General features: G+C 39.1%; 1 protein-coding gene across 5 annotated transcripts in view; it reads left to right on the forward strand.

The window, feature by feature from the left end:
* DYM (dymeclin) overlaps positions 1–23,759 on the forward strand; it is a 239,798-nt gene that overhangs the window by 117,862 nt on the left and 98,177 nt on the right. For 4 of the 5 annotated variants that reach the window (XM_089497500.1, XM_089497508.1, XM_089497516.1 and 1 more), the window contains one exon: positions 20,968–21,132. The exons of the other annotated variant lie outside the window; for it this stretch is intronic. In XM_089497500.1, the coding sequence (XP_089353626.1) occupies positions 20,968–21,132 (165 nt within the window). The remainder of the gene's footprint in view (positions 1–20,967; positions 21,133–23,759) is intronic. 5 annotated transcript variants of the gene reach the window in all.

Genomic DNA, 23,759 nt, shown 5'->3' on the forward strand with positions numbered 1-23,759 from the left:
GGGAATATCAGTATCTTCCAAACCAATAATTTATCACCATTTATTTATCCCTGGGCAAAAAAAGATTTTGTAATATTGTAACACTTCAAATAACACATCATCATGGATGATACTTGGAAGATGGAGTATACTTTTAAAATGTTTGGTGTTGTGCCATTGATTTTTTAAAATATTGTTGGTTGCCTAGTCTCCAGCATACTCTACACTGTACATTCTACAAGATATTGGCTTACCCCTAGGCAGTAAAACTTGCATTTGTTACTTTTTGCATTTTCACTTTGATGCTGAGGATTTCATACATATATATACATATATTATACTTAATATTTCTAAACAGATTATCTGGTTAGTTTTTGCACATGTGGAGACTGTTGGGACAGGTAGCACATCTGTATGTCTGTGTTCTATAGGCACCAGAAGTGGAGCACTAACCTTTTAAGTAATTCCATGAAGAGAAGTAATAGGGATAATTCATATTTAATTGCCAAGATACAAACCACTAGGGATTAGATGTTTGGAATTAGAAATTAAATATGGATACCTAGGTGGCCATGTCCACACTTCAGCCAAGATTTGATGGGTTCTCTGCCTTTCATTTTTTTTGAAACATTTAAGTGTGCCTTATTGCCTGACAGATACCTTCTTCAGTGACTACAGGTTGTGCTGGTCTAGAGTTGAAAGCCGACTGGAATATGTCTGAGAACTTGCTTTTCTCTGTGATACACATTTATAAATCTCAGCAGCAATGCTTGCAGATCTTAGTATGACATCTTACTATTAGTGAATGACATAATTGATTATAGGGAAGATGTCAAGCCAAGTTGTTTGTAAGGATATTGCCTCAATTCAAGGAAATTTTGGATGACGATGATTTGAATCTATTACTTGAGATCTAGTTTTGGAGTACAAAACACTTTGATTACCTTGGTGGATGGAATGGATAGAGTTGGGTGGAATTAAATCATATTGGCTCTTTTGCATTTGAGTGACCCAAGAAAGATTTTGGAGGCCCAACTCTGGCAAACCTTCGTGGTGAATCATAGTGTGAGTCTCAGTCATCCAGCTGAAGACCAGCTTAAAAAAAATATGTGTAGGAGATTTCAGGAGAATGCTTTTAGCTCCACATAAATAAGTTTTCCTGATTTAACATATTAGAAGATGTGCAGGGATAGAGTCTATAGGCAGCACCATAATAACAGGGCTAGTGAAACACTGAACCCCAGAATTATTTAAACGATAGCTTCAGTAAGACATTACCATTCACGATGCTGGTTACATCTTCTGGAAACTAAATTCCAAAACATTTGGAGGGCCAAATGTTTCCTATACTGTATTTTCCTTGACACATTCTAAAAATAATTAAAATGTAAGTTCGATAACAGTTCGATAACCAAATCGATAGGCTGTGACAAATTATATTTCTTTTCTAAAGCAGCCAACTCCAGAAAATGTGGCTTGCATTATAATCAAACAAAGTTGCCTTCTTTTTGGGAATGAACCTAGGAAGACCTTTGAGAGACAAAGGATGGTAACATACTGAGCAGCGGACCTGATCTGTATGCTACACATGACTGTAAAGAATAAACAAACATTTTTAGCTGAAGTTAACCCCACTAAGTGTGATTTTAATTTTAGTACTTTGTGGTTTCTTTAACTGAAGAATGCTTTATCTCAAAATCAACTTAATCCTTCAGCTGACAGTGTAGAAAGCCATAATTCAAGATTCACCAGATGCTCTAGCAATTCCTATCTTAATGAGAGAAGTAATTCAGCTTCTATGGAGGATTTTCTTTCTTTTTTTTTAAAATCCCCTCTGAATACAGATTGTTAATAGTTTTAAATTATGAAGGCTATTGTATGTTAAAGATTGAACTGAGCCTTGTCATTTATAGTTTAACCAAGGACTCAGTAATGTATTATATCACATAGTAATTCTCAGCCATGAAAGTTAACAGATTTGTGTAAATAATTTCTTCATGTTTGGCATCTGCCATGAAATTAGAAGTAACAAATGGATGGATGGGCCCTTGTATTTGATTATTATCAGAATAATCCTTAGGCGAGTGTGAAATGTTATTTGTGTATGGGCAAATATTGTCTCAATCTGAATTTTTCATATTGTTTAGGTTGCTTTTTATTTTTGCTTTTTCACAATTTGAAGAATGGTTATTTTAAGTGAGTAGCTGTATTGCTACTGTGCTCATTATGCAGCTATAGGTGCCAGACAACAACATAACTACCTCCTTGTGATTATTAGGAAATAACAAAAAAGTTGCAAAGGTGTCCTATTGGAAAGTTACCTTATGTAGAAAAGCAGTTCTGTAATCTTCTTGAGGTGATCTCTAGAGTACATGCTCTTAGGGAAATATTTTCTCCATAGATCCTTTTCATGATATTGTTCTAGGAATGTCACATAGATGACTAGCTTCCATTTGACTGGATGTCTGTATTTAAAGACAGGAAGGTTGTTAGCAAGAGCCAGTGTGATGTAGTGGTTTGAATGTTGGACTATGATGCTGGAGAGCTGGATTCAAATCCCTGGCCATGAAAACCCACTGGACGATCTTGTACCTTGGAAGATGGCAGTGGAAAAACCCCTCTGAAGAAACTTGCTAAGAAAACCCTGTGATAGGTCGTCTTAAGGTTGTCATAAATCAGAAATGATTTAAAGGCAAACAACACACACACATGGTTTTCTGCAGAGCATCAGATGTTACAGTGGTATTGTCCTAGTGTAGGAATCCAAAGTAAATGAAGAACATTGAAATAGACACTCCTTATATAAGGCAGTGAAACAGATTTTTCAGTTCTGTAAAGGAGAAAATTAAATGCTAGCTATGTGTTGTGCACATTTTAGAGTTATCTAATATATGTTATGCACATAATAAAATCCTAAAAGAAGGTTCAGGAAACTTCAGCTTGACAAGTTAACCCCTTTCCTATGCATTGTTTTCTTGCTTCAAATCCCACCTTCACAGGTGCTTTTTGCCTTCATTTTTAAGCTCATATTTGTTAGAGGTATTAAATAAGCTGCTGGGTGAAATGGAGGGAAATGGTAATTCTTCCCTCCTGCATATGGGCATTCATTTTCCATCAAACTCTCCCAGAATGTTGTTTTATTTAATCAAACGGCATTTAAGTTTTAATGCAAGTTTTACCACACTGTGGCTCAATTCAGATACAGGTCTTCCTCTCTATTAAAACATAGTTTATTAAGTTAAAAAATACCGTATATACTCATGTATAAGTCGACCTCATGTTGCTTGCAAAAATAGACCTTTCTCTCTCTCTGCCTTTCACCCCCAGGACTTCCAAGGCTCATTGCTTGTAAAAATAGAGGACAGACCTTTCTCTCTCTCTGCCTTTCACCCCAGGACTTCCAAGGCTCATGGCTTCCAGAAATAGAGGACAGACCTTTCTCTCTGCTTTTCACCCCCAGGACTTCCAAGGCTCATGGCTTGCAGAAATAGAAGACAGACCTTTCTCTCTCTCTGCATTTCCCCCCAGGACTCCAAGGTTCAGGGCTTGCAGAAATAGAGGATAAACCTTTCTCTCTCTCTGCATTTCCCCCCAGAACTCCAAGGTTCAGGGCTTGCAGAAATAGAGGACAGACCTTTCTCTCTCTCTGCTTTTCACCCCCAGGACATCCTGACAAAATGGGGTACAAGCCAGGGCATACTTTCTGTGTGTTCCTTTCTTTGTTAGCTCTGGCTGCGTGGGAAGGCTGAGAGGGAAAAACACACACACACACACACACGCAGAGAGAGAGAGAGAGAGAGAGAGAGCGGGTGCCAGGGCTTCAAACAGGAAGCCATTACAAGGCTACAGAGAAAGGTGGGCACTTTTTCTTTCAAGAAATTTATTAGCATTAACTCATTGACCCTTACATAAGTCTACCCATGATTTTGGAGTTCATTTTGGGGCATAAATTTTTCGACTTATAGTCGAGTATATAAGGTACTCCTTCTGCCTGCAAACTCTCTCCTTTTCCTTCTTTTATGCACTGGAATCCGGCATTTCCAAATGTATTAAAACCACAGAGTCCATGTCCGTACATCTAAGACATCCTGTAGTGGAAAAAATAGGCAAAGCCCACTCTCCCAAATATGCTTATATGGAAACAGGTTCAGACTTCTACTAACAAGTTTTAACATTAGTTTGTTTGCATTGTAAAGATGCTTAATAATCTTTCAACCATGAGGCTGGCTATGGGAATGAAAGCGCTTAAGTGTACCATGACCATGTGAGATAACCTTATAAGTGGTACCAGATCACCTACATAAACATGAGGTCATCTAGGACTGATTATTAGGTTGCATTAAGCGAGATGAGAGTGGTAGGTAGTAAGGCCTGCAAAAAAGCTTTCTTTTTTATTATCCTAGTTGCCCTTTTGGGTGTGTATTCATCAACCAGTAATCCTCCTTTGGATCTCACAGTTGGAAACCTCACATTACCTCATGTTGGCTCAACAAAGTGAAGGCTAAAGAAATGCCTGTCATTGGAGCAAAGAAAGTTTGAAAGAGTTCTCAAATATCATTTCAATTAAGAAATTTTGTGTTTTCCGCTGCAATTTCTTTAAGCTGGGCAGAGCTTAGTTTTTGTCAAAGGGGGAAAAGGTTAACTGACTTTCCCAAATGCCTATAGTCTTGTTGGTGTGGCTGTTTGTAAATGCAGAACATCATTGGAAAAATATATTTGCGTTTAGTATTGCAAACATTTTTTTTGTTTTGCCTATTAGACATCTTTAGAAATAATGCTAAGAATGCTTTTTATCTCTTAAATACTGTGGTTGTGGAGCTCGTAATATGGGAAACAGCCATTTTTAATTTGAAAAATAGCCCCCAGAAATGTAGATGTTTAAATGATCTGTTTGGTATATCCTGTTCCTGTGAACAGATTTAGTTTGGGACTAAAGGAACAGTCCCTGCCCCTGCCATAGAACCCGTTCCACATGGATTTGGAGACCCGGAACATTGAAAAGAATTCTTGGAAATGTTCCAAGGCACACATTCTTCCTTTGTTTTGGTTTTTATTTTGTTTTATTTATAAGGGGTGTATATTTAGGTCATATTTCAGCCTGTGGCTTTCAATGCACAATACTGACTGGCCACTTTAAGCCCTCACTGTTGGCCTGCGTATACTGAGAGCAGTATTCCAGAATACACCCAGCACTCATCCATAGAAAAATATTAATAGTAGCGAGCAAGCTGCTGCCTTTTAGAGAAGCTTTTGTACTGTTTTCTGGTACACTAATTGAAGAACCTTTGATTAAGTTTCCAGGCAATCCCAGAGTTTACCAAAACAATTTGAAAATCCTTGGCATATAGAAACAAGAATATCTGAATTCTTGCCCTTGAATAGAAGGCCTCTCTCCATAAGAGGATGCTGGTGATACTTTGAGAACCTTTAAGTTATATGATTTCATTGGTGTTCCTGGGCCCTTCACAGATGCAGAGCATAGCTATTACACCCTGTTATTATGTAGGTAGTCACTGTGGGAAAGTCATCGCCTGGTGGCCAACCCTTTGGTGATGAGCCTCTCCATATTTAGGTAGGTAGTTAGTTGGATGGGAGACATTCAGTCTGCCGCCAAGCCATACTTGATGCCTTACCAGCTTGGTGGAGACTGACAGAGTGTCCACTCTTCTGACAAAGCCTTTGAGAGCTCAGGGTTGCCTGTCTAGTGTAGTGAGGTCACAGCAAAGTAGAACTTTGTGCAGACTTATACTTCTGCACAAGTGAAAACATTAACATTTACATGTGCCAAACATAGACTTGCTGTGAAGGTATCACAGATAATGGTTGCAATACTAAACATTTGTACTATAGAGTAAACTGCATTGAATAAAGTGGGACTTCTGAGTGTAAGCATACATTTTTTGGAAATGTTTCCAAAAAGCTGTATTGTGTGTGTGTGTGTGTGAGAGAGAGAGAGAGAGAGGTGGCATGGTGTAGTGGTTTGAGCACTGGACTACGACTCTGAAGACCAGGGTTCGATTCCCTGTTCAGCTATAGAAACCCACTGGGTAACCTTGGGCAAGTGACACGCTCTCAGCCTCAGGGAAAGGCAATGGCAATCCTCCTCTGAACTAATCTTACCAAGAAAACCCCATGATGGGGTCACCTCAGGGTCACCATAAGTTGGAAATGACTCGAAGGCACAAACAACAACAACAACATATTATAGCAGTAGTTGGCACTGTCCAGTCAAAGCTTTTTTTTAGTTCTCTTTATTTCAATGGAAGAGAGTTGACCACATGATTAATTCTGCTGCTGAAACCAATAGATCTTGAAATTGTATTCTTTGACTCAGTTAATCTGTATTATCAGTTTGAAAAACTGTGTTGCATTTGGAATGTGTTGCATTGCCGAGTGCCACAGGGTTCTGTCCTGGGCCCAGTGCTGTTCAACTTATTCATCAAGATTTGGATGATGGAATAGAAGGCACGTTTATCGAATTTGCAGATGGCACCAAATTAGATAATACTCCAGGATCACAATTTAAAATGACCTTAATGGTTTAGACAGCTGGGCCAAAACTAACAAAATGAATTTTAACAGGAGAAATGTAGAACTACTGCTTTACTTGGGCAGTAAAAATAAAATGCATGGATATATGATTGGGTGGCACCTGGCTCGATGGCAGTACATGCCAAAAGGATCTAGGACTCTTAGTTGACCACAGGCTGAACATGAGTCAGCAATGTGATGTAGCAGCTAAGAAAGCCAATGCAATTCTAGACAGTAGGAGTATAGTGTCTACATTAGGGAATACAGTAATATAATAATATAATAATATTTATTTATAGCCCGCCCAATCACAAGGAATCTGGGCGGGTTACAACAATAAAAATATAGAGAATATAATAAAATAAAATACAATAAATACAATACAATACAATACAATACAATACAATAAAAGAGAGCGACGTTAGTAGTTCACAGTTAGGCCTGATGGAAATTGGGCCTGTCTTTTTCACTCCCTCCCAGGTCTGATGATGACAGTTGGGACGGAGGGAAAGCTTTCCTTCTTGAGGCAAGAATATAATTTTTATTAATTTTAATTTAATTCTTCTCATTAATTTAAGAGACAGAGTGACATAAGTCACACTAAACGGGGAGAGGAACTAGGTTAGGAAGGCCTGCCGGAAGAGATCCATCTTAAGAGCCTTCTTAAAGGCTGTAAGAGTAGAAATGTCGTGGATCTCCTTTGGCAGGTCATTCCATAGCTTCAGAGCAGCAATAGAAAAGGCCCTCTGGGTGACTGAAGTTAGCCTAGATTTTATTGGCTGAAATAGATTCTTCCCTGAGGACCTTACCACTCTTTCCTACTTTGGTCAGACCTCACCTGGAATATTGTGTCCATTTCTGGTCACTGGAATTCAAGAAGGATGTTGACAAGCTGGAATGTGTACAGAAAAGAGCAACCAAAATGGTGAAATCTGGAAACCAGGCCCTATGACTTGGATGACAGAATTGGGGGCATATCAAATTTGCAGATGACACCAAATTAGGAGGAATAGCTAATATTCCAGAGGACAGGATCAACATTCAAAATGACCTGAATAGACTAGAAAGCTGGGCCAGAGCTAACAAAATGAAATTTAACATGGAGAAATGTAAGGTACTGCACTTAGGGCGGAAAGGTGAAATGCACAGATATAGGATGGGGGACACCTGGCTGAATGAGACTACATGTGAAAGGGATCTAGGAGTCCAAGTAGACCACAAGTTGAACATGAGTCAACAGTGTGATGCGGCAGCTAAAAAGGCCCATGCAATTTTAGGTTGCATCAATAAAAGTATAGTGTCTAGATCAAGAGAAGTAATCATGCCACTATTCTGCTTTGGTCAGGCCCCACTTGGAATATTGTGTCCAGTTGTGGGCATCACAATTCAAAAAGGACATTGAGAAACTGGAGCGTGTCCAAAGGAGGGCGACTAAAATGGTGAAGGGTCTTGAAACCATGCCCTATGAGGAACGACTAAGGGAGCTGGGGATGTTTAGCCTGGAGAAAAGAAGGTTAAGAGGTGATATGATAGCCCTGTTTAAATATTTGAAGGGATGTCATATTCAGGAGGGAACAAGCTTGTTTTCTGCTATTCCAGAAAACAGGACCCGGAACAATGGATGCAAGCTCCAGGAAAAGAGATTCCACCTCAACATTAGGAGGAACTTCCTGACAGTAAGGGCTGTTTGACATTGGAACAAATACCCTCGGAGTGTGGTGGAGTCTCCTTCTTTGGAGGTCTTTAAGCAGAGGCTGGATGGCCATCTGTCAGGTATGCTTTGACTGAGATTTCCTGCATGGCAGGAGGTTGGACTGGATGGCCCTTGTGGTCTCTTCCAACTCTACGATTCTTCTATGATTCTATGAGGAGTGGTTTAGGGAGCTGGGTATGCTTAGCCTGGAGAAGAGAAAGTTAAGGGTTGATATGATAGCCATATTTAAATAATTGAAGGGATGTCATATTCAGAATAAAGCAACCTTGTTTCCTGCTCCTACAGAGAACAAGTAATGGAGTAATGGATTCAAAGTACAGAAAAAGAGATTCCAACTAAACATTAGGAAGAACTTCTGACAATAAGAGCTGTCCAACATGCTACCTCAGAGTGTGGTGGTGTCTTCTTTGGAGGTTTTTAAACAGAGACTGGATGGTGCGTTACAGACCGCCCAGAAGGGGCAGTCTTGTGCCGCTGCCGGTTGCAGCGTTCGGGAACCGCAGCAGCCAAACGGCGCGGTTCCCAGAGACTGCAAAGAAGGAGCACGAAAATCGCGCTCCTTCCTGCGCCCTGGAAGAGACACCACAAGTGACAAAGCGTCGTCATTTCCAGGGTGCGACATGCGGACGCAGTGCGTCCGCTACGTCGAGATGGCGGTGGCCGTGTGGAACGGCCACCGCCATTTCGTACGGACTCAGTCCGTGCTAGGGTTAGGGGCGTCTGGAAGAGACGCCCCTTTCTAACCCTAGCACGGACTGAGTCCATCCTAGGGTGCCCGTCTGTAACGGGCCGATGACTATCTGTTGGCAGTGCTTTGACTGTGTGTTCCTGCATAGAATCATAGAATCCTAGAGCTGGAAGAAACCACAAGGACCATCCAGTCCAACCTACTCCCATGCAGGAACTTTCAATTAAAGCATCCCCGACAGATGGCCGTCCAGCCTCTGTTTAAAGACCTCCAAAGAATGAGACTGCACAAGACTTGGAGGGAGTGCGTTCCACTGTTGAACAGCTTTTACTGTCAAGAAGTTCCTCCTAATGTTGAGTTGGAATCTCTTTTGTTCCGTGTTCTCTTTCTGGAATCCATTGTTCCGTGTTCTAGTCTCTGGAGCAGCAGAAAACAAGTTTGCTCCATCCTCAATATGATACCCCTTCAAATACTTAAACAGGGCTATCATATCACCTCTTAACAGTCTCTTCTCCAGGCTAAACATACCCAGCTCCTTAAGTCTTTTCTCATAAGACATGGTTACCAGGCCCTTCACCATTTTGGTGGCCCTCCTTTGGACCTGCTCCAGTTAGTCAACATCCTAGCATGGTAGGGAGTTGGATTGGATGTTCCTTATAGTCTCTTCCAACTCTGTGATTCTGTTATACTATGATTGTGAACAGTTCTTTCAGAGCTCCACCATTGCACTTGGATTTTGCATCTCTGAGTACTTACTGCTCACAATATCACCATTGCAGCTATTGGCAGGGATACAGAAATAATGCTTTGAGCCCTGAGAAGCATAAAACAAAAGAAACATATGCCAATGGTATTAGTAGTAGCGTGATGACCTAGTTCAGCTGTGGTGAATCTTATAAGCTGATTAGCTATCCCAGTTCTGGGAAGTGTCACTGCAATTAGTGGAAAGTATTGTAACAAGATAAGAAACCTATTAAAATGAGGGCAGAAGTTGTATTGATAAATTATCACAGCTGAGGAAAAGGTCTCCTAATAAAACTAAATCTAATTAAAGGGATTCTGCATGAGACCCATCATTTATATAATGATAATGCTTTACCCTGCCTTTAGGTTTGTTAGGGTTGGGCTAAGTCTCACAAAACGACAATTAGTTCATGCCCTAGTGTGTGGAGCATATGGAATTAAGGTTTTAGAGGCTAATATCTGTTGTTTCCAGCATGGAAATACTGTTGAACCCTGGTTTAAGCCTGGCCAAACCTTCTGGGGACTCAGAAATGGGCACCTGGTACGATATGAATACATTCATTGTCCATCTGGTACAAGCATCCAAGCATACTGCGTTCCATTAGAACGGTGCTGTGAGTCAGGAGGGCAAAGGGTCACAGGTTAGACAGATTGCCCAGATGGATGGCCTCTCAGCATTGGACTTGGACGGGTACAAAACCATGTGGAATATTTTCTGGCATATGTCTAGACTCTGAATTCCTCCTCTGCCTTTGAAATGTGACAGCAGCTATGAGTTTGGTCTGGATCTGTTGCCAACACTTACTTTTGCTCTCTGAAATGTATTAATGCCTAGCATGCCTGTAAATATTATTAATTTTTTGTACTTGCCAAGTAGCTTGACTCGTTGCATGCTTGATGGTGACCTGAGCCTGAGACATGGCTAAAAAAAAAAGCAAAAGTGAGAGTTGTTGAGTTACTTAAGTTCTGTTGATTAGGAACTCAGGGTATCACAAGGAAAAGAAAGTAACAAAACGTTACATCTTAACATCTAGATTTTGAGGATGAAACTGCTTTTTTAGACATGATTGTATCACATTGGATGGAGCTACAGCTAGTTTCCTTGGCTGACCTGCAAGTGACATGAGCCTCTCTAAATAGAGAACCGCCATTTTACATACTTGAAAAATTGAATCAAGACAAACTAAGGCCTGTTACAGACTGCCAAAATAAAGCTGCTTCGGGTCTCTTTGGAGGTATGCTGTTTAAATGATGCATGCATCCTAAGAATCCGGAAGCTGCACCAAAAGCTGCACTCCAGTGCTTAGGAATGGAGTGTGGCTTTGGTGCGACCTCCGGACTCTTAGAACCCATGCATGATTTAAACAGCATACCTCCAAAGAGACCCGAAGCAGCTTTATTTTGGCAGTCTGTAACAGGCCTAAGTATGTATTATAAAAGCCTTGCTTCCTATCCACAGCTAGGTCGAAGCATAGATAGTAAAAGAGATACCACGAGGGATGCCCTAGTGACATTATCACTTGCAGATTTCTTTTGAGATTAGATTGTGTGAGGAGTGAACCATGTTTCTTGTCAAATCATAGATTGTCCAGTAAAAAAGTACCTTCCTGGTAGCTTTAGCTTGGGAGGTAACTTGGTAGTTAGGAAAGCATCTGAAATTTTCCCAGACTGCAGATGGGTACCTCCTCTGATTATATTAAAGCATAATGAACTCCATTAATAACAAAGGCGGGAAGCCTAATATACTAGTTCCAGGAACAAAATAAATATTAGACAAGATGCTAGGGTGATGCCAATAGGAATATTAAAAACAACTTCAAGTATAAATAAGACATCTTGGCCGAGCTTCTCAATAAAATTTATGTCTTGCAATATACTTCAGTATATGATTAGATTTTGAGTCCTTTCTATATTTATCTAAGTTCAAATGTATTAGCTACATATATCTTCTAATTGCTAAGATACATAAATGATTTATGTATTGTTGGACAAGAATTTTGGAATGACTCTACAATATCAGCAGCTGTGGGCAAAAATACCTCCCTGAGTAGAATATGTTCATTTTAGTAACATTTATTAATTGGATTAGGAAATCAAGCTTGGATTTTCAGAAACATTATTTTAAAATAAAACAAAATACAAAATCCAGAAACATGTGATACCTTTATTGGCCAGTCAAAATGCACAAAACATAATGCAAGCTTTCAAAGCTCCACTGGCTTCTTTATTGGGCAGAAGTTGTTAAAAATTCATATAGGAACAAGAAAAAGAGTGACTGCCTCTTTTTTCCCTCCTGGGTGATTTTTAACACCTTTTTTCCTGATGACGAAGCCAATGCATTATGTCTTTTAGGCATTTTGACTGGCCAATAAATGTATCACACTTCGGATTTTAGATTTTTTAAAAATCCAGCGTTGCGACCCCTGCATATATTTCCTGTAAGACTTAGCCACAGTCTTATGGGTTTGTAACATGACATTTGTCTCCCACCATTTGTTAGAACAGGGGTTTGGGGTAGTAATCATGGCTCAGGTCTTTTTGTATTTTTCTTCCAAATACTTAAATGCCAGGTCCCTACTTGCACTAGATTTCTTTTTTTGCCCTCAGGACTTTTGGTTTTATCTAATTAATGTTATTGTCTCTGCACAAGCATACTGAGTAATGTTTTTGAAAGTGATACAGGAGAGCAACCATTAACTAATAATATACAGGTTGCTCTCAGATTGGCAGCCATGGGATTCTGGGAGTTATAGCCCTAAAAGATCATTTTTTGTAGTTGTTGATGGGGAGCTCTTTGAAGGGAACTTGTTTAGACCTGAAGCTCTTTGTGGTTTGGTCCACTCCAGACAAATTTTATTCTTTTCAATTCTGCCCTGTGGATAACTGTAGTCATATACAGTTAATCAAGTTGCAGTTGCCATTTAGATGGTACAGTAATAGTAATAAACTTATTCCTGTTGATCTGCACATAACCAACAATCTGTACATAGCTGAAGAAGATTCTGTTGCAGAAAAGGGAGTGGGAGTTTGATGAGACCTTGAAAAGCATCTTTGCCAGGTAAACACTGCTGTTTCTTTGCAGAGCGAACCACATCTCCAAACAGTGGTAGCTGATGTTTTAGAGGTCACTGCCAGCCTTAGTGTGGTTGTCAAAAGAAGTCCTTTAAGTTCACTACAGTCTTTTTGAATTGCCAAACCTGTGCTTAGCCAAGGGATTAAAATGTTAGTACATTTTGATACCATTATTCCTTAAGGTTCTCTAGTTAGACAGACTTCAAATAACTGGAACATCTGGGTGGTTAAATTCATTGTGTGCTTTCTTCTTGTGTGTTTTTACTGGGAAAATACTTCCTTTCAGCTTTTTACATCTTTTTCACATGCTTCAACAGCTATGTCTAGACCTACTCTATAAATCTTTTTTGGTCTTCATTTCTATGACACCTTTTTAATGGATATGTAGCCTTGATCCCATATAATAATAATTTCCTCATTTTGTAAAGCCAAGACTCACTTTTAATATTAACAGGCATAATATATCTTTTCTATAAATCACATTTAACATTGAGGCATCATCCATTTATTATGGATGCCTTACCAGTGGGATGGTTTTAGCTGAGCAGCTTAGCCTGAAATTGTGCACTTCGGGTTAAAAGTGTGAAACTTGGCACGCTTGTACATTGACCCGCTGTTAAGCAATTTTATTTGGTTCCCAGTAAGCAGTGCCCCCTTGGAACCGGAGGGTGGGGGTGGGAATGGGAATGAGAGTGGGAAATGTATAATTCTGTCTCTTAGTCAGCTTGTGGCTTGAGGCCAGCATATATGAAAGACACTTCTCCCACATGCCAGTTATTTGACATCTTCAGCAGAGACATGGTTGTATGTCCTGCAACTCTGAAAAACATACTCTCCAACTGTACTGATTTTACAGGAATAGTCCCAATTAACCCTCTGTTGTCCCATATTTTCAGTTGCTTTTAATAAGTCCCAGTTTCTCTCTCCTTCTCCCATTTCCCCCCTTGTTTTCAGCTTCCTTCCATTAGTGCAAACTGAGTTCAGAATGCAAATGTAGTTTGAATTCCATTAACTCAATCAGAAAGAGGGGTGAAGAGGGGTAGAGTCTTGCTGTTCCCCATAAACTCAGACAAAAGTTTATGTTGCAACTTTTCCTAGCTTGTGTATTCTTCTTCATTCCTCTTAATGTTTCCATCTTGAACACGCTTGATGTTGCTTGGCTATACATGTCCCAGTTTCTATTTATGAAATGTTGGATTTCACCTGCATGCAAGGTGGGGTTAAGAGAATGTTGCAATGATTTATCCAAAATAGTTTTTTGTGGGTTTTTCGGGCTATGTGGCCATGTTCTAGCAGAGTTTCTTTCTGACGTTTCATTTATCCAAAATGTTAGGGTAGACATGCAGGAGACACATTGAAAGCATGCTATTGAGTACCATGTAGAAAGTCCAAAAGTCTGGGTGTGGATACCAATGTTCAGAGTGCAGCTTGGTACAAACATGAGTCACTTTCCAATTTATATCTTCCTGCCTTTTGTACCTGCTGTTTTCTTTCAATATGCTGTGCTGCTAAGGTTATAGAATCTGTGGTTTGTGCTCACATGATCTATATACCTCTTTCATAATGTCTGGAAAATATTGGTGGGTTTTCCCCCCTGTTGATAGATGGTTTGAGTGAAAGAATTCAGCATGTCAAAGCCATCTTGCTTCAGCATAAGTTATGGAACTATTTTGCCAAATTTCAGTTAACACAATTAAAAACTTTAATATCTGATCAACAGCAACATAATGTGTGCAGTTTCGAAGCATTCTGCACATTACATACATTAACTTCTACTTTTCATTATTATTCTTTTCATATAGAAAGGTTAGATTACAGGTCTGCTTGATGACTACATTTTGAAGATAGGTGGTTGGGATCAAAAAATATGTTGCACAGTAAACGGTGGAGTTGGAACATTCTGATGTTACTAAATATTATAAATCATAATCGGACTTAATAGAAGTGTGTATTCTGATTCTCAAATTAGAGAACTTCCCTGAGTGAGCACATGACATATGAGTGCTGAATATTTTCAAATTGAAGCCTTACCTTTTGGTGAGTACAGAATAATATTTTCCTCCACGCCACCTTTTTAACTACAGAAAGATGGTATTTCAGATTCATTTACTAAAAATAATTCTTAACATTTGTATAGTACTTTAAAGCATTCAGTTCATTCTAAATGCAATGTCTAATTGTTATCCTGACAACCACATAAGATAAATCATTTATTTTCACCCACACTGTATGTGGGGCTGGTCTGAAGGTGCGAGAGTAGCTTGCCTCAGGCCACCTAGAGAACTTAAGATAGAAGGGGTACCTGAATCAAGAACTTCCTCCTTAGCTTTGTCTCTTTAGGTACTGTATTACACCACACATTTCTTTTTAAATATCTAGTTTAGACAAGCATGGGCTTACTTTGTTGTTTATGCCATCCATTCAGCTTCAATTTATGGTGATTCTATGAATGAGAAACCTCCAGAAGAGTTCAGGGATTTACTTATGGGGGGAGAGGGGAATGAGAGCATTCTTATAAATCTTCCATGGTCATTATTTTTTGTTTTCTTAATATTCAGCATTAAGCATACCTTGGCACTTTCCTCCTTGACATTTTCCATAATTGCTCCAGGTCTTTCTTGCTGTCTGTTAGTAGTATTATTTTGACTGCATATCCTGGGTTGCTAATGTTCCTTCCTCCGATCTTTACTTTTGTCTCCGACTCTAAGCCAGCTCTGTATGGATATGTTCTGCATGTAAGTTGAATAAATCAGATAATAGTATGCATCCTTGCCTGACTTTGCTGATTTAAAACCATTCTATTTCTAGGTATTCTGTTCTGATGGCAGCCTTGTGCTCTGAGTACATCAGGACAATCAAAAGTAGTGTCACGATCCTTTTTTTGAGAGTATTCCATAGCATTTCATATAGGAGTGCTAAAAAGTAAACAAATGACTTAAACCAGTATCTGGATTTTACTATTGACATAGGGCAGTAGTTCCCAACCGTTAGTCCGTCAGATGTTTTGAACTTGAACTCACATAATTCCTGACTGTTGGCCAAAACAAACGGAGGACCAAAGATTGGGAGCCACTGGCAGAGGGAACAAGATCATGAACGATTCCATATTATTTGAAGGAGGTTTGTCATTGAGAATTAAATGCCTCTCTGTCAGTATTTTTAACTTTTGTTTTGTGCTTGTTAAATGTCAAGAATGTCTCACAAATCAAAGATTTATTTATTTATTTATTTTTGATTTTATTTTTTTTAAATGGGACTCGATATGGCTTAAGTTAAAACAAAATTGCTGAAACAATATGTGATACAGAAGCTTTAAAAAGCATTAAATAATCAAACCAATTAAAATAACTATTTTCAGCCATTAATTTAAAACAATTAAAAACAAGAATTAAAAGTACTTCCTAGATATTAGAAACAGCACACCAATAGGACCTCCTTCTACCCCAAGCAGTTAAAGGCTGAAAGGCCTGTTTAAATAAAAATGCCTTTTCCTGCAGGTGAGAGCAGAGCAGGGGACTAACTAAGCCGCCTCCCTCAAGAGGGAGTTCTAGGAACACCCAAAAATACAACGGATGCTTGGTATTCACTTCGGTTTGGTTCCAAGACATGGCATGAATACCAAAATCAGTGGATGTTCAAGTCTTATTAAATACAATGGGATAGTAAAATGGTGTCTTTTATCTAAAATGGCAAAATCAAGCTTTGCTTTTTGGATTTTAGCATTTAGATGTCATTTTCAACTGGACCCAGTGACACACAACCATCGTCTGAATCTTGAAAGGGTGATGGGATGTTAAAATAGGACCCTGAAGTCAGTCTAGGCAAGTTCATGTAAGAGAATGCAATTGCTGAGAGATAACCAGTTCCAAGATATTTAAGGCTTTGAAAATTAGCACTAGCAAATTAATATGAGCTGAGAAACAGTGAGGCAAACAGTGAAGCACATATAAGATGCCCCAGACTCCAGTTGGCATTCTGGTGGTCAATCAGTCAATAATCTTTATTGCATAACCAAAGACCATTACAATTTAATGGACAGTATAACAAAAATAATCCAAATGTAGTCTGCAAGTCACACTCTCAGCCTTAAAGGAAGGCAATAGCAAACCTCTTCTGAAAAAGTCTTACAAAGAAAATCTTGTGATAGGTTTGCCTTAAGTCAGAAACAATTTGAATACACACAACAACACCAAATCTGTCTGAGAAATGGAGGTGAAGCCAAAGGATTGCATTTTTCCTCAGACATTGTATATATTACAAGTTATGCTAAAAGACGTTCCCTTCATTCCAAAACTGATCCAAAAACCAAATTCTTAAGTATCTCAATCTAGGAACTGAGATACACTCAAACACTTTATTAAGATTAAGCAAGTCTTTTAACAGGGTTGTAGTCAGTCAGATCACCTGGGTCAAGACTGGCATTCCTTAAGCTGAGATTGACTAGACCTTCCGTAGAAATGATCCAGTGTCTCAGAAGGGAATTAATTAAATGAGACCCATATAGGCAGACCAGATCAGGATCAAGCACCTCATACAGATGATTAGTCACACATCTTCAAATATCATGTCCACATCCTCAACTGGAACATGCTAAAATAGTAGAACACACTGACACACTTACAGAATGCATCTCTCTTCTACTAATTCTTACAAAATCTGCTTTTTGAGGAAAGGATAAAATGAACTTACTAATGGAACACATATACACATCAAGTAGACAGTCTTTAAAAGGCAGACACAACCTAGGATACATACTGGGAAGTGCCCAGGAACCTGAGTTCTTAGATATGTTCCTATCTCTGTGTCTGTTTGCATTTTGGAGTGGGTATGTGCACTTGAGCAGCTGGTAGTTTGACAACTAGTGCGCATCAGATAGATCATTTTATGGATCGTTTTTTGCAGTTATTTGGAAATAGTGCTCCTAATATTCTCAGAAGATATTATTTTCATATTGGTTTGGCTGCAAAAGGACTTGGATCTTCTTTTGCAACTTACAGAGCAGAAGTTCAAGATCATAAAGGGTTTTTAAAAATATTTCTTTGGCAAAATAGAACAGATGATAATATTTTATTTTCTAATAACTCTTTGGATTTATGCAGCACATAACTCTGAAAAAAGGTTATGCACTCAGAAGGCACTAGAGATGTTTTATTGGTTTCATTATCTTCCAAAATGGTTGAGTTTCATCCTTAAGTAAGAACAACTGTTTTCAATAGGAAAACTCCAAACCACAGTTATTGATTTCCCAGGCTCCAGTTACCCAGCCATTCCAAATGCTAACTTTTAAAATGGTGATATCAAACATTTCAGTACTTTACTGCCACATAGCTAGAAATTAAGTTGACTGTTCACAAGAGGAAAATGTGCAGCCTGCAATCTGCTGTAGTCTCCTTGCCTAGAGAGAAAATATGTTCATCGCTGTTGGGGTTAAGAAGTAGAAAATGTCTTCAAGAGAATGCATTAGTTTTGCTTTAATAACTTCCTTTTCATCGATTTTTAATGAAATGCAGATATTATGTACACATTTTCTTTCAAAAAGCAAAGTAATTGGCTGGGCATTTGTTTTTTGTTTTGTTTTGTTTTTTAAGAAAAAGAGGACTTTGCAGAAAGCACAATCACATCCTGAACCTGACATATGAAAGCAGCTACTTTCTTTGTTATCAGAAAAGAACATAAGAGTATGAAAATGGTATTTTCTGAGAAAACTTATACATTTGTACTTAAGTTCACTATTTAAACTTGGGACTAGCTTCAACATTTCATTGATTATGTCTACAAAAAATAAGATTGGATGACGAGAGGAAAGAAGTGTAAATCTCAAGTCCAAGTAATCATATATTGTCTAAATATAACTTTGCCTCAGTTACTTTAATTCTCGCTGGTGTGTGTGTGTATTTGTAAACAAGAGAGATCTCAGTCATATTCCTAACTCAGTATGTAGAGAGATCTTGAAGCCCCTTTGAGACTAACAGAAATAAAGAAGTTGGCAGCATGAGCTTTCATAGACTTCGGCCTACTTCCTCAGATGCATTTGATTGCATTCTGAGGAAGTAAACTTTAGTCTATGAAAATTCATGCTGTCAAGTTCTTTATTTCAAATAGTCTCAAAGGTTCTACAAGATCTCTCTACATACTGATTCTTCATATTAACATGGCTGTAGCTTTAAATTCCTAACCCAGTTCTTCATCACTTTCCTTCGTTGCTGTGTTTTCTCCCAAGTACAGCATATTGTTTTGTGATTAGGAGGAGTGACTGTTCTTCTATATGAAAATAAGGGGTTGTAGTTGAGGACACCACTATAGCTAAATGTATCCCTAGTGATTCCAAAAGTGGGAATGAGAGGCAGGGTCCTCACCTGTGTGCCCCATAAAAATGAATGGGAGTCATAAAGAGGGGAGCTGGCCCTGTTAATATAACCCTGCATTGAGTTCTGTTTTTGCTTCCACTAAAGTGAGAGAAATATAAGCATGCCACTGTTAATAAATATAAGCATGTCACTGACAGAAACTTGTTCTGACAATGAAACTCCTTTTTACACCCAGCCTTCCCCACTATTCTTTCTACCCCTCTGCTTAGTAGGAATATTTTTTTAACAGCATCAGCATTGAGAGGATGGTGAAGGAAGGCTAGAAATACAGAGATTTAGTGTTGCATTGCAGAAGAATACCTGCAGTAAACACTGCAATAAAGCTTAATGTGGAAAAGAATGGGATTTTACTTTAACACATCTTTCTGTCGCTTTGTGCCTGTCTACAGAAGGTTAGGTGAACAGCAGTTGCCCCCCAAATTCCTTACTGAGCACAAATAAAGAACAAAATAGAGGAAGGGGGAAAGCAGATAAGCTTCCCTCACCAGCTCCCACTAGCATGTTAAAGAACCATAAATCTACAAGTTTGGCCACCATAATTGAAATCATATGCTAGTGAACAAAAGAAAATGTCATCCCTGGATGCATTTTGAAAGAGGTTCTCCAATTGTCTCTTGAAGTTTCAGAATAGTTTTGTTTACTTACACAAGGCTTATCTGACCTGATTGTTCCATTTCCCATGTGCATATTACTAGTTTTGAATAAAACGTTGGCTGAAATATGTTGGACTGCTCTTTTTTGTGGAATAGGAACCTGGCTGTATTCTTTCTTATATTATTTTTACCTGTGGTACCAAATTCTCTTCAGTGCCCAGAAACATATCTAAATTGTTAACTGAAGTATACCTCTTCTGGAAACTGGTCAGATGGGGGAATCAATTACAGTAGAGCAAAAGTTCTAAATGATACTTCTCAAGAAGTTTCTGTTTGTGCAAAACAAAGACAGAAATGGATGCACACTGGAAAACAGAAAAAAACAAAAAATCAGAAACTGGAATTAATTTGTTGTGTGCCTTCAAGTAATTTCTGTCTTAGGGCAAATCTAAGATGAACTTACCACGGGGTTGTTTTTTTTTTTGGCAGGTTTCTTCAGAGGGGGATGGCCATTGCCATCCTCTGATGCTGAGAGAGAGTGACTTGCCCAAGGTCACCCATTGGGTTTACATGGGCAAACCGGGGACCGAACACTGCTCTCCAGAGTTATAGTCCAATGCTCAAACCACTACACCACGCTAGCGCTCATTGCAATTATTACCCTGATTATTTATTTTATATATTGGATTTATATTCCCTTCTTTCTCCCAAAATGTGATTCAAAGTGGCTGCAGATTCATGGACTGTAACACTTAACTCTCTTGCCACTGTGGCCAACTGGGTTACTGTTAACTTCTAGTTTTTTAAAGGTTGCTGGGAGACCCTTAAAGCTGTAACTTGGCAATGAGTGTTTTCAGTCCTCCAGTTGAAGATGAAAACTTCCGTAAAACCACACAAGCTGCTTGTCTGTTCCCATAACATTTTATATTCTGTCTTGGCACAAGAGCGTTTGTCTTCAAGTCTCATGAAAAGGAGGCTTGAAATTTTTCTCTCCAAAAGTAAAGCCACAAACACTGGTCTGTTTACTCACACCCTCCCTGCCAAAGCTGGCAACCTTCTTTGCGTCACTAATGAAATCATCTAGGGTTGTTGTACAGACTATCCACCCTTTCTACTTTTAAAACACTTTAAAAAAAACTGCTGCTTTGCTCCTTTGACATCTGCCACTGACTTGTTTAAATCATGTTTTGGTGCAGCTTTCTTAAAGGAAAATTCCTCTTTTTTCTTTTCTCCCCCTCTTTTTCTTTTTTTCCTCCTCTTTTTATCCTTGTCTTGCAGTTACACCTGCCGCCACTTGCGGAGATATGTATATGTCTTGGACAAATTGTATTTCCCCCATTCCCACTGCTCTACGCTGCAGCATTGCTTCTCGACCCTCAGTGACAATGGAGAGGAGCTGTTGTCTTTAACTTGTTCTCACATTCTCAGATCCTATGCTTCCAGGTTATTAACCTCTGCTCTCCATTTACTGCATGCTGCATGCTCTGTGTGACTGGTCTCTGCATGCGGAAGGGAATAAGTGGGAGGAGGGAGGACTGATTCTAGATTGCCATTAGCTATTTACTAACAGTACCTTTGTTTCTTATAACACCTGCAGTATAATCCTTGGGTCTTATCCGGATCCACGATAAATTACCTGGAGTCTGCTTTCTAGAAGTTTTACAAAGTGTTTCCTATCAAGATATGTAAATCCTTTATTGCTCTTGATGCCGTTTCATACTGCATGATTATAACACTGTGAGTGCATCTACACTGTACAAATAATGCCATTTGACCCCTGGGATTTGTAGTTTTTCAATGTCTTTAGCCTTCTCTGCCAAAGAAGGCTGATGCCTCACAAAACTACAAATACTAGGATTCTGTACGATGGAGTCATGACAGCTAAAGTGGTGTCAAAGTTCATTATGTCCACAGTGTAGATGCACTATGATTCCACTTAATTCTGGGATTTGCAGATTAAGAAGGGATATTTTGAATTCTCAGCCACAGGGCTCCAGTTCCATACTAAACTACAAGCCTCGTGTTTCCACAGGATGTCGCCAGGGCAGTTAATGTGAAATCATGCTGTTATAATTGTGTAGTGTGAAAAGACCCTCAGAGAACCTTTCCTATATCAATTTGTGTCAGATGAGAGTATTTTGGGACACATTCCTAGAATGTAATTAAAGTTGCACAGGGAGTTAGCTCTCATCCAGGGAAGCTCATCTGCTATCATTCACATGAGGTAAAATTCCTTGATATATTGGGGCTTCCTGGAACATACTATTTTTAAATTATAAATCATATATATATATATATATATATATATATATATATATATATAATGTGAACCATTTGTAGATTCTATTATATCAATTGGTATTGAAACACTGCAATTATAATAATAATAATAATAATAATAGCAGTGTTTCAATACCAATTGATATAATAGAATCTACAAATGGTTCACAATATATATATATATATATATATATATATATATATATATATAATATGATTTAAAAATAATATGTTCCAGGATTATTAAATACAGTTAGAAGACCATTATTTTAGGAAAGTGTAGCCCACAGGCTGCATGTGGCTCCAGGCCCTACTTTGTGGTCCTTGAAGCCCCAGCCAATCCCCAATGCCTCCTGAACCATTCCATTTTGGGTGATATTTTCAGCCAATTTTCCAGTGATGTTGACTCTAGTCAGTTGACTCAGGACTTTATCGCACAGGGCTCCTGGAATGGTACAGAGGGGCCGGGAAAGGAATGGAGGGACACATTTTACTGCACACAGGAAGTCCCCATTCTGTTCCACTCCCCATCCGTCCCAGAGGAGGAGATTTTTGAGAACTGTTCTGGGATGGATGAGGAACAGATGGGGAATGGAACGGGGACTTCTGGCGGCGGCATTCTGTGTGCGGTAAAATACATCCCTCATTCATTCTGTTTCCTCCCAGGCCCCTTTTGTACCATTCCAGCCAGCCCTGTGCGATAAGGCTCTCAGACTCAGGTTGCTTTTGTGATTTGGACCTTACTTGGCAAACATGACACAATGACTCGACTTGACTTGAGACGTGTATACTTTTATTAACTGACTTGCTGGTGCAGTTCCCTTCAAGCAGCAGGCAAGACTTGCCCCCCGAGTATGGGCACATTTCTGGGAAGGGAACAGCAAGTGTGTTAGGGTTAGGCAATGGGCCTGAAGCAGAAAGATCCTTCTAAAACTTTTGAAAAGTTTTAGAAGGCTTCTCTGATGTACAGCGTTGAAAGGTAGCTCAATAGATCTCAACCCTCTCCTCAAGCCCATTGCCTAATACATTTGCTGTTCGTCTCTTAGAAATGTGCTCCATGTTAAAAGTTGGCTCCCAGACTTGAGACTTGACTTGGAAGTAACTTGCAAGGACTTGAGACTCAACCTGATGTTGACTCAATTCTATGTCCTGCTGATGTGCAGTGACAAAAACAAAAACCTAGGCAATTGTCCTCAACAGTAGCTACTAACAGCAGAGTGTGGAAGCACCAGCTCAGTTTGCAATATTTGGCAATATTGCGCTGACCAATCATGAATGATTCACAGACACAGTTGGATTCTTCTAAAGTCCTTGGAGGGTTTATCTCTTGTTGCAATATGTACAAAGTATTTACAAAACTCTCCTTCAACTCCCACCAACATTCACTGTCTGCTATACAACAATTCACTTTCCTCAACCTTCTATCTCAACCCACACGTGCCCCGAGTCTCAGAGCTTTTATATACAATGGAGATAACTATGGGTTGACACCTGTTGTTACTTATCCTTTCCAGATATACAAACCATTTTACAACATCTTAAAGGAGCAATGTTCCCAACACCTGACTTGAGACTTGAGACCTGACTGGAGATTTGGGCTAAAAGACTTGAATACATCACTGCAGTTTTCACATGAATATTGTCCCCAAACCACTCCCAAGTTTGCTAAAACATGCAACTGCATTACCCCAATATCAGCAATATTTGTCAGGGATGATGGGAGTTGTAGCTCTTCACCTCAGGCTCGAACTCACCACCTTGTTACGCACCGGCGCTGACCAGTTTTGGCC

The sequence above is a fragment of the Sceloporus occidentalis genome, unplaced genomic scaffold (assembly GCF_023333645.1).
Source record: "Sceloporus occidentalis isolate IW3139 unplaced genomic scaffold, rSceOcc1.0.p SCAF_1, whole genome shotgun sequence".
NCBI classification, from domain to species: domain Eukaryota; kingdom Metazoa; phylum Chordata; class Lepidosauria; order Squamata; family Phrynosomatidae; genus Sceloporus; species Sceloporus occidentalis.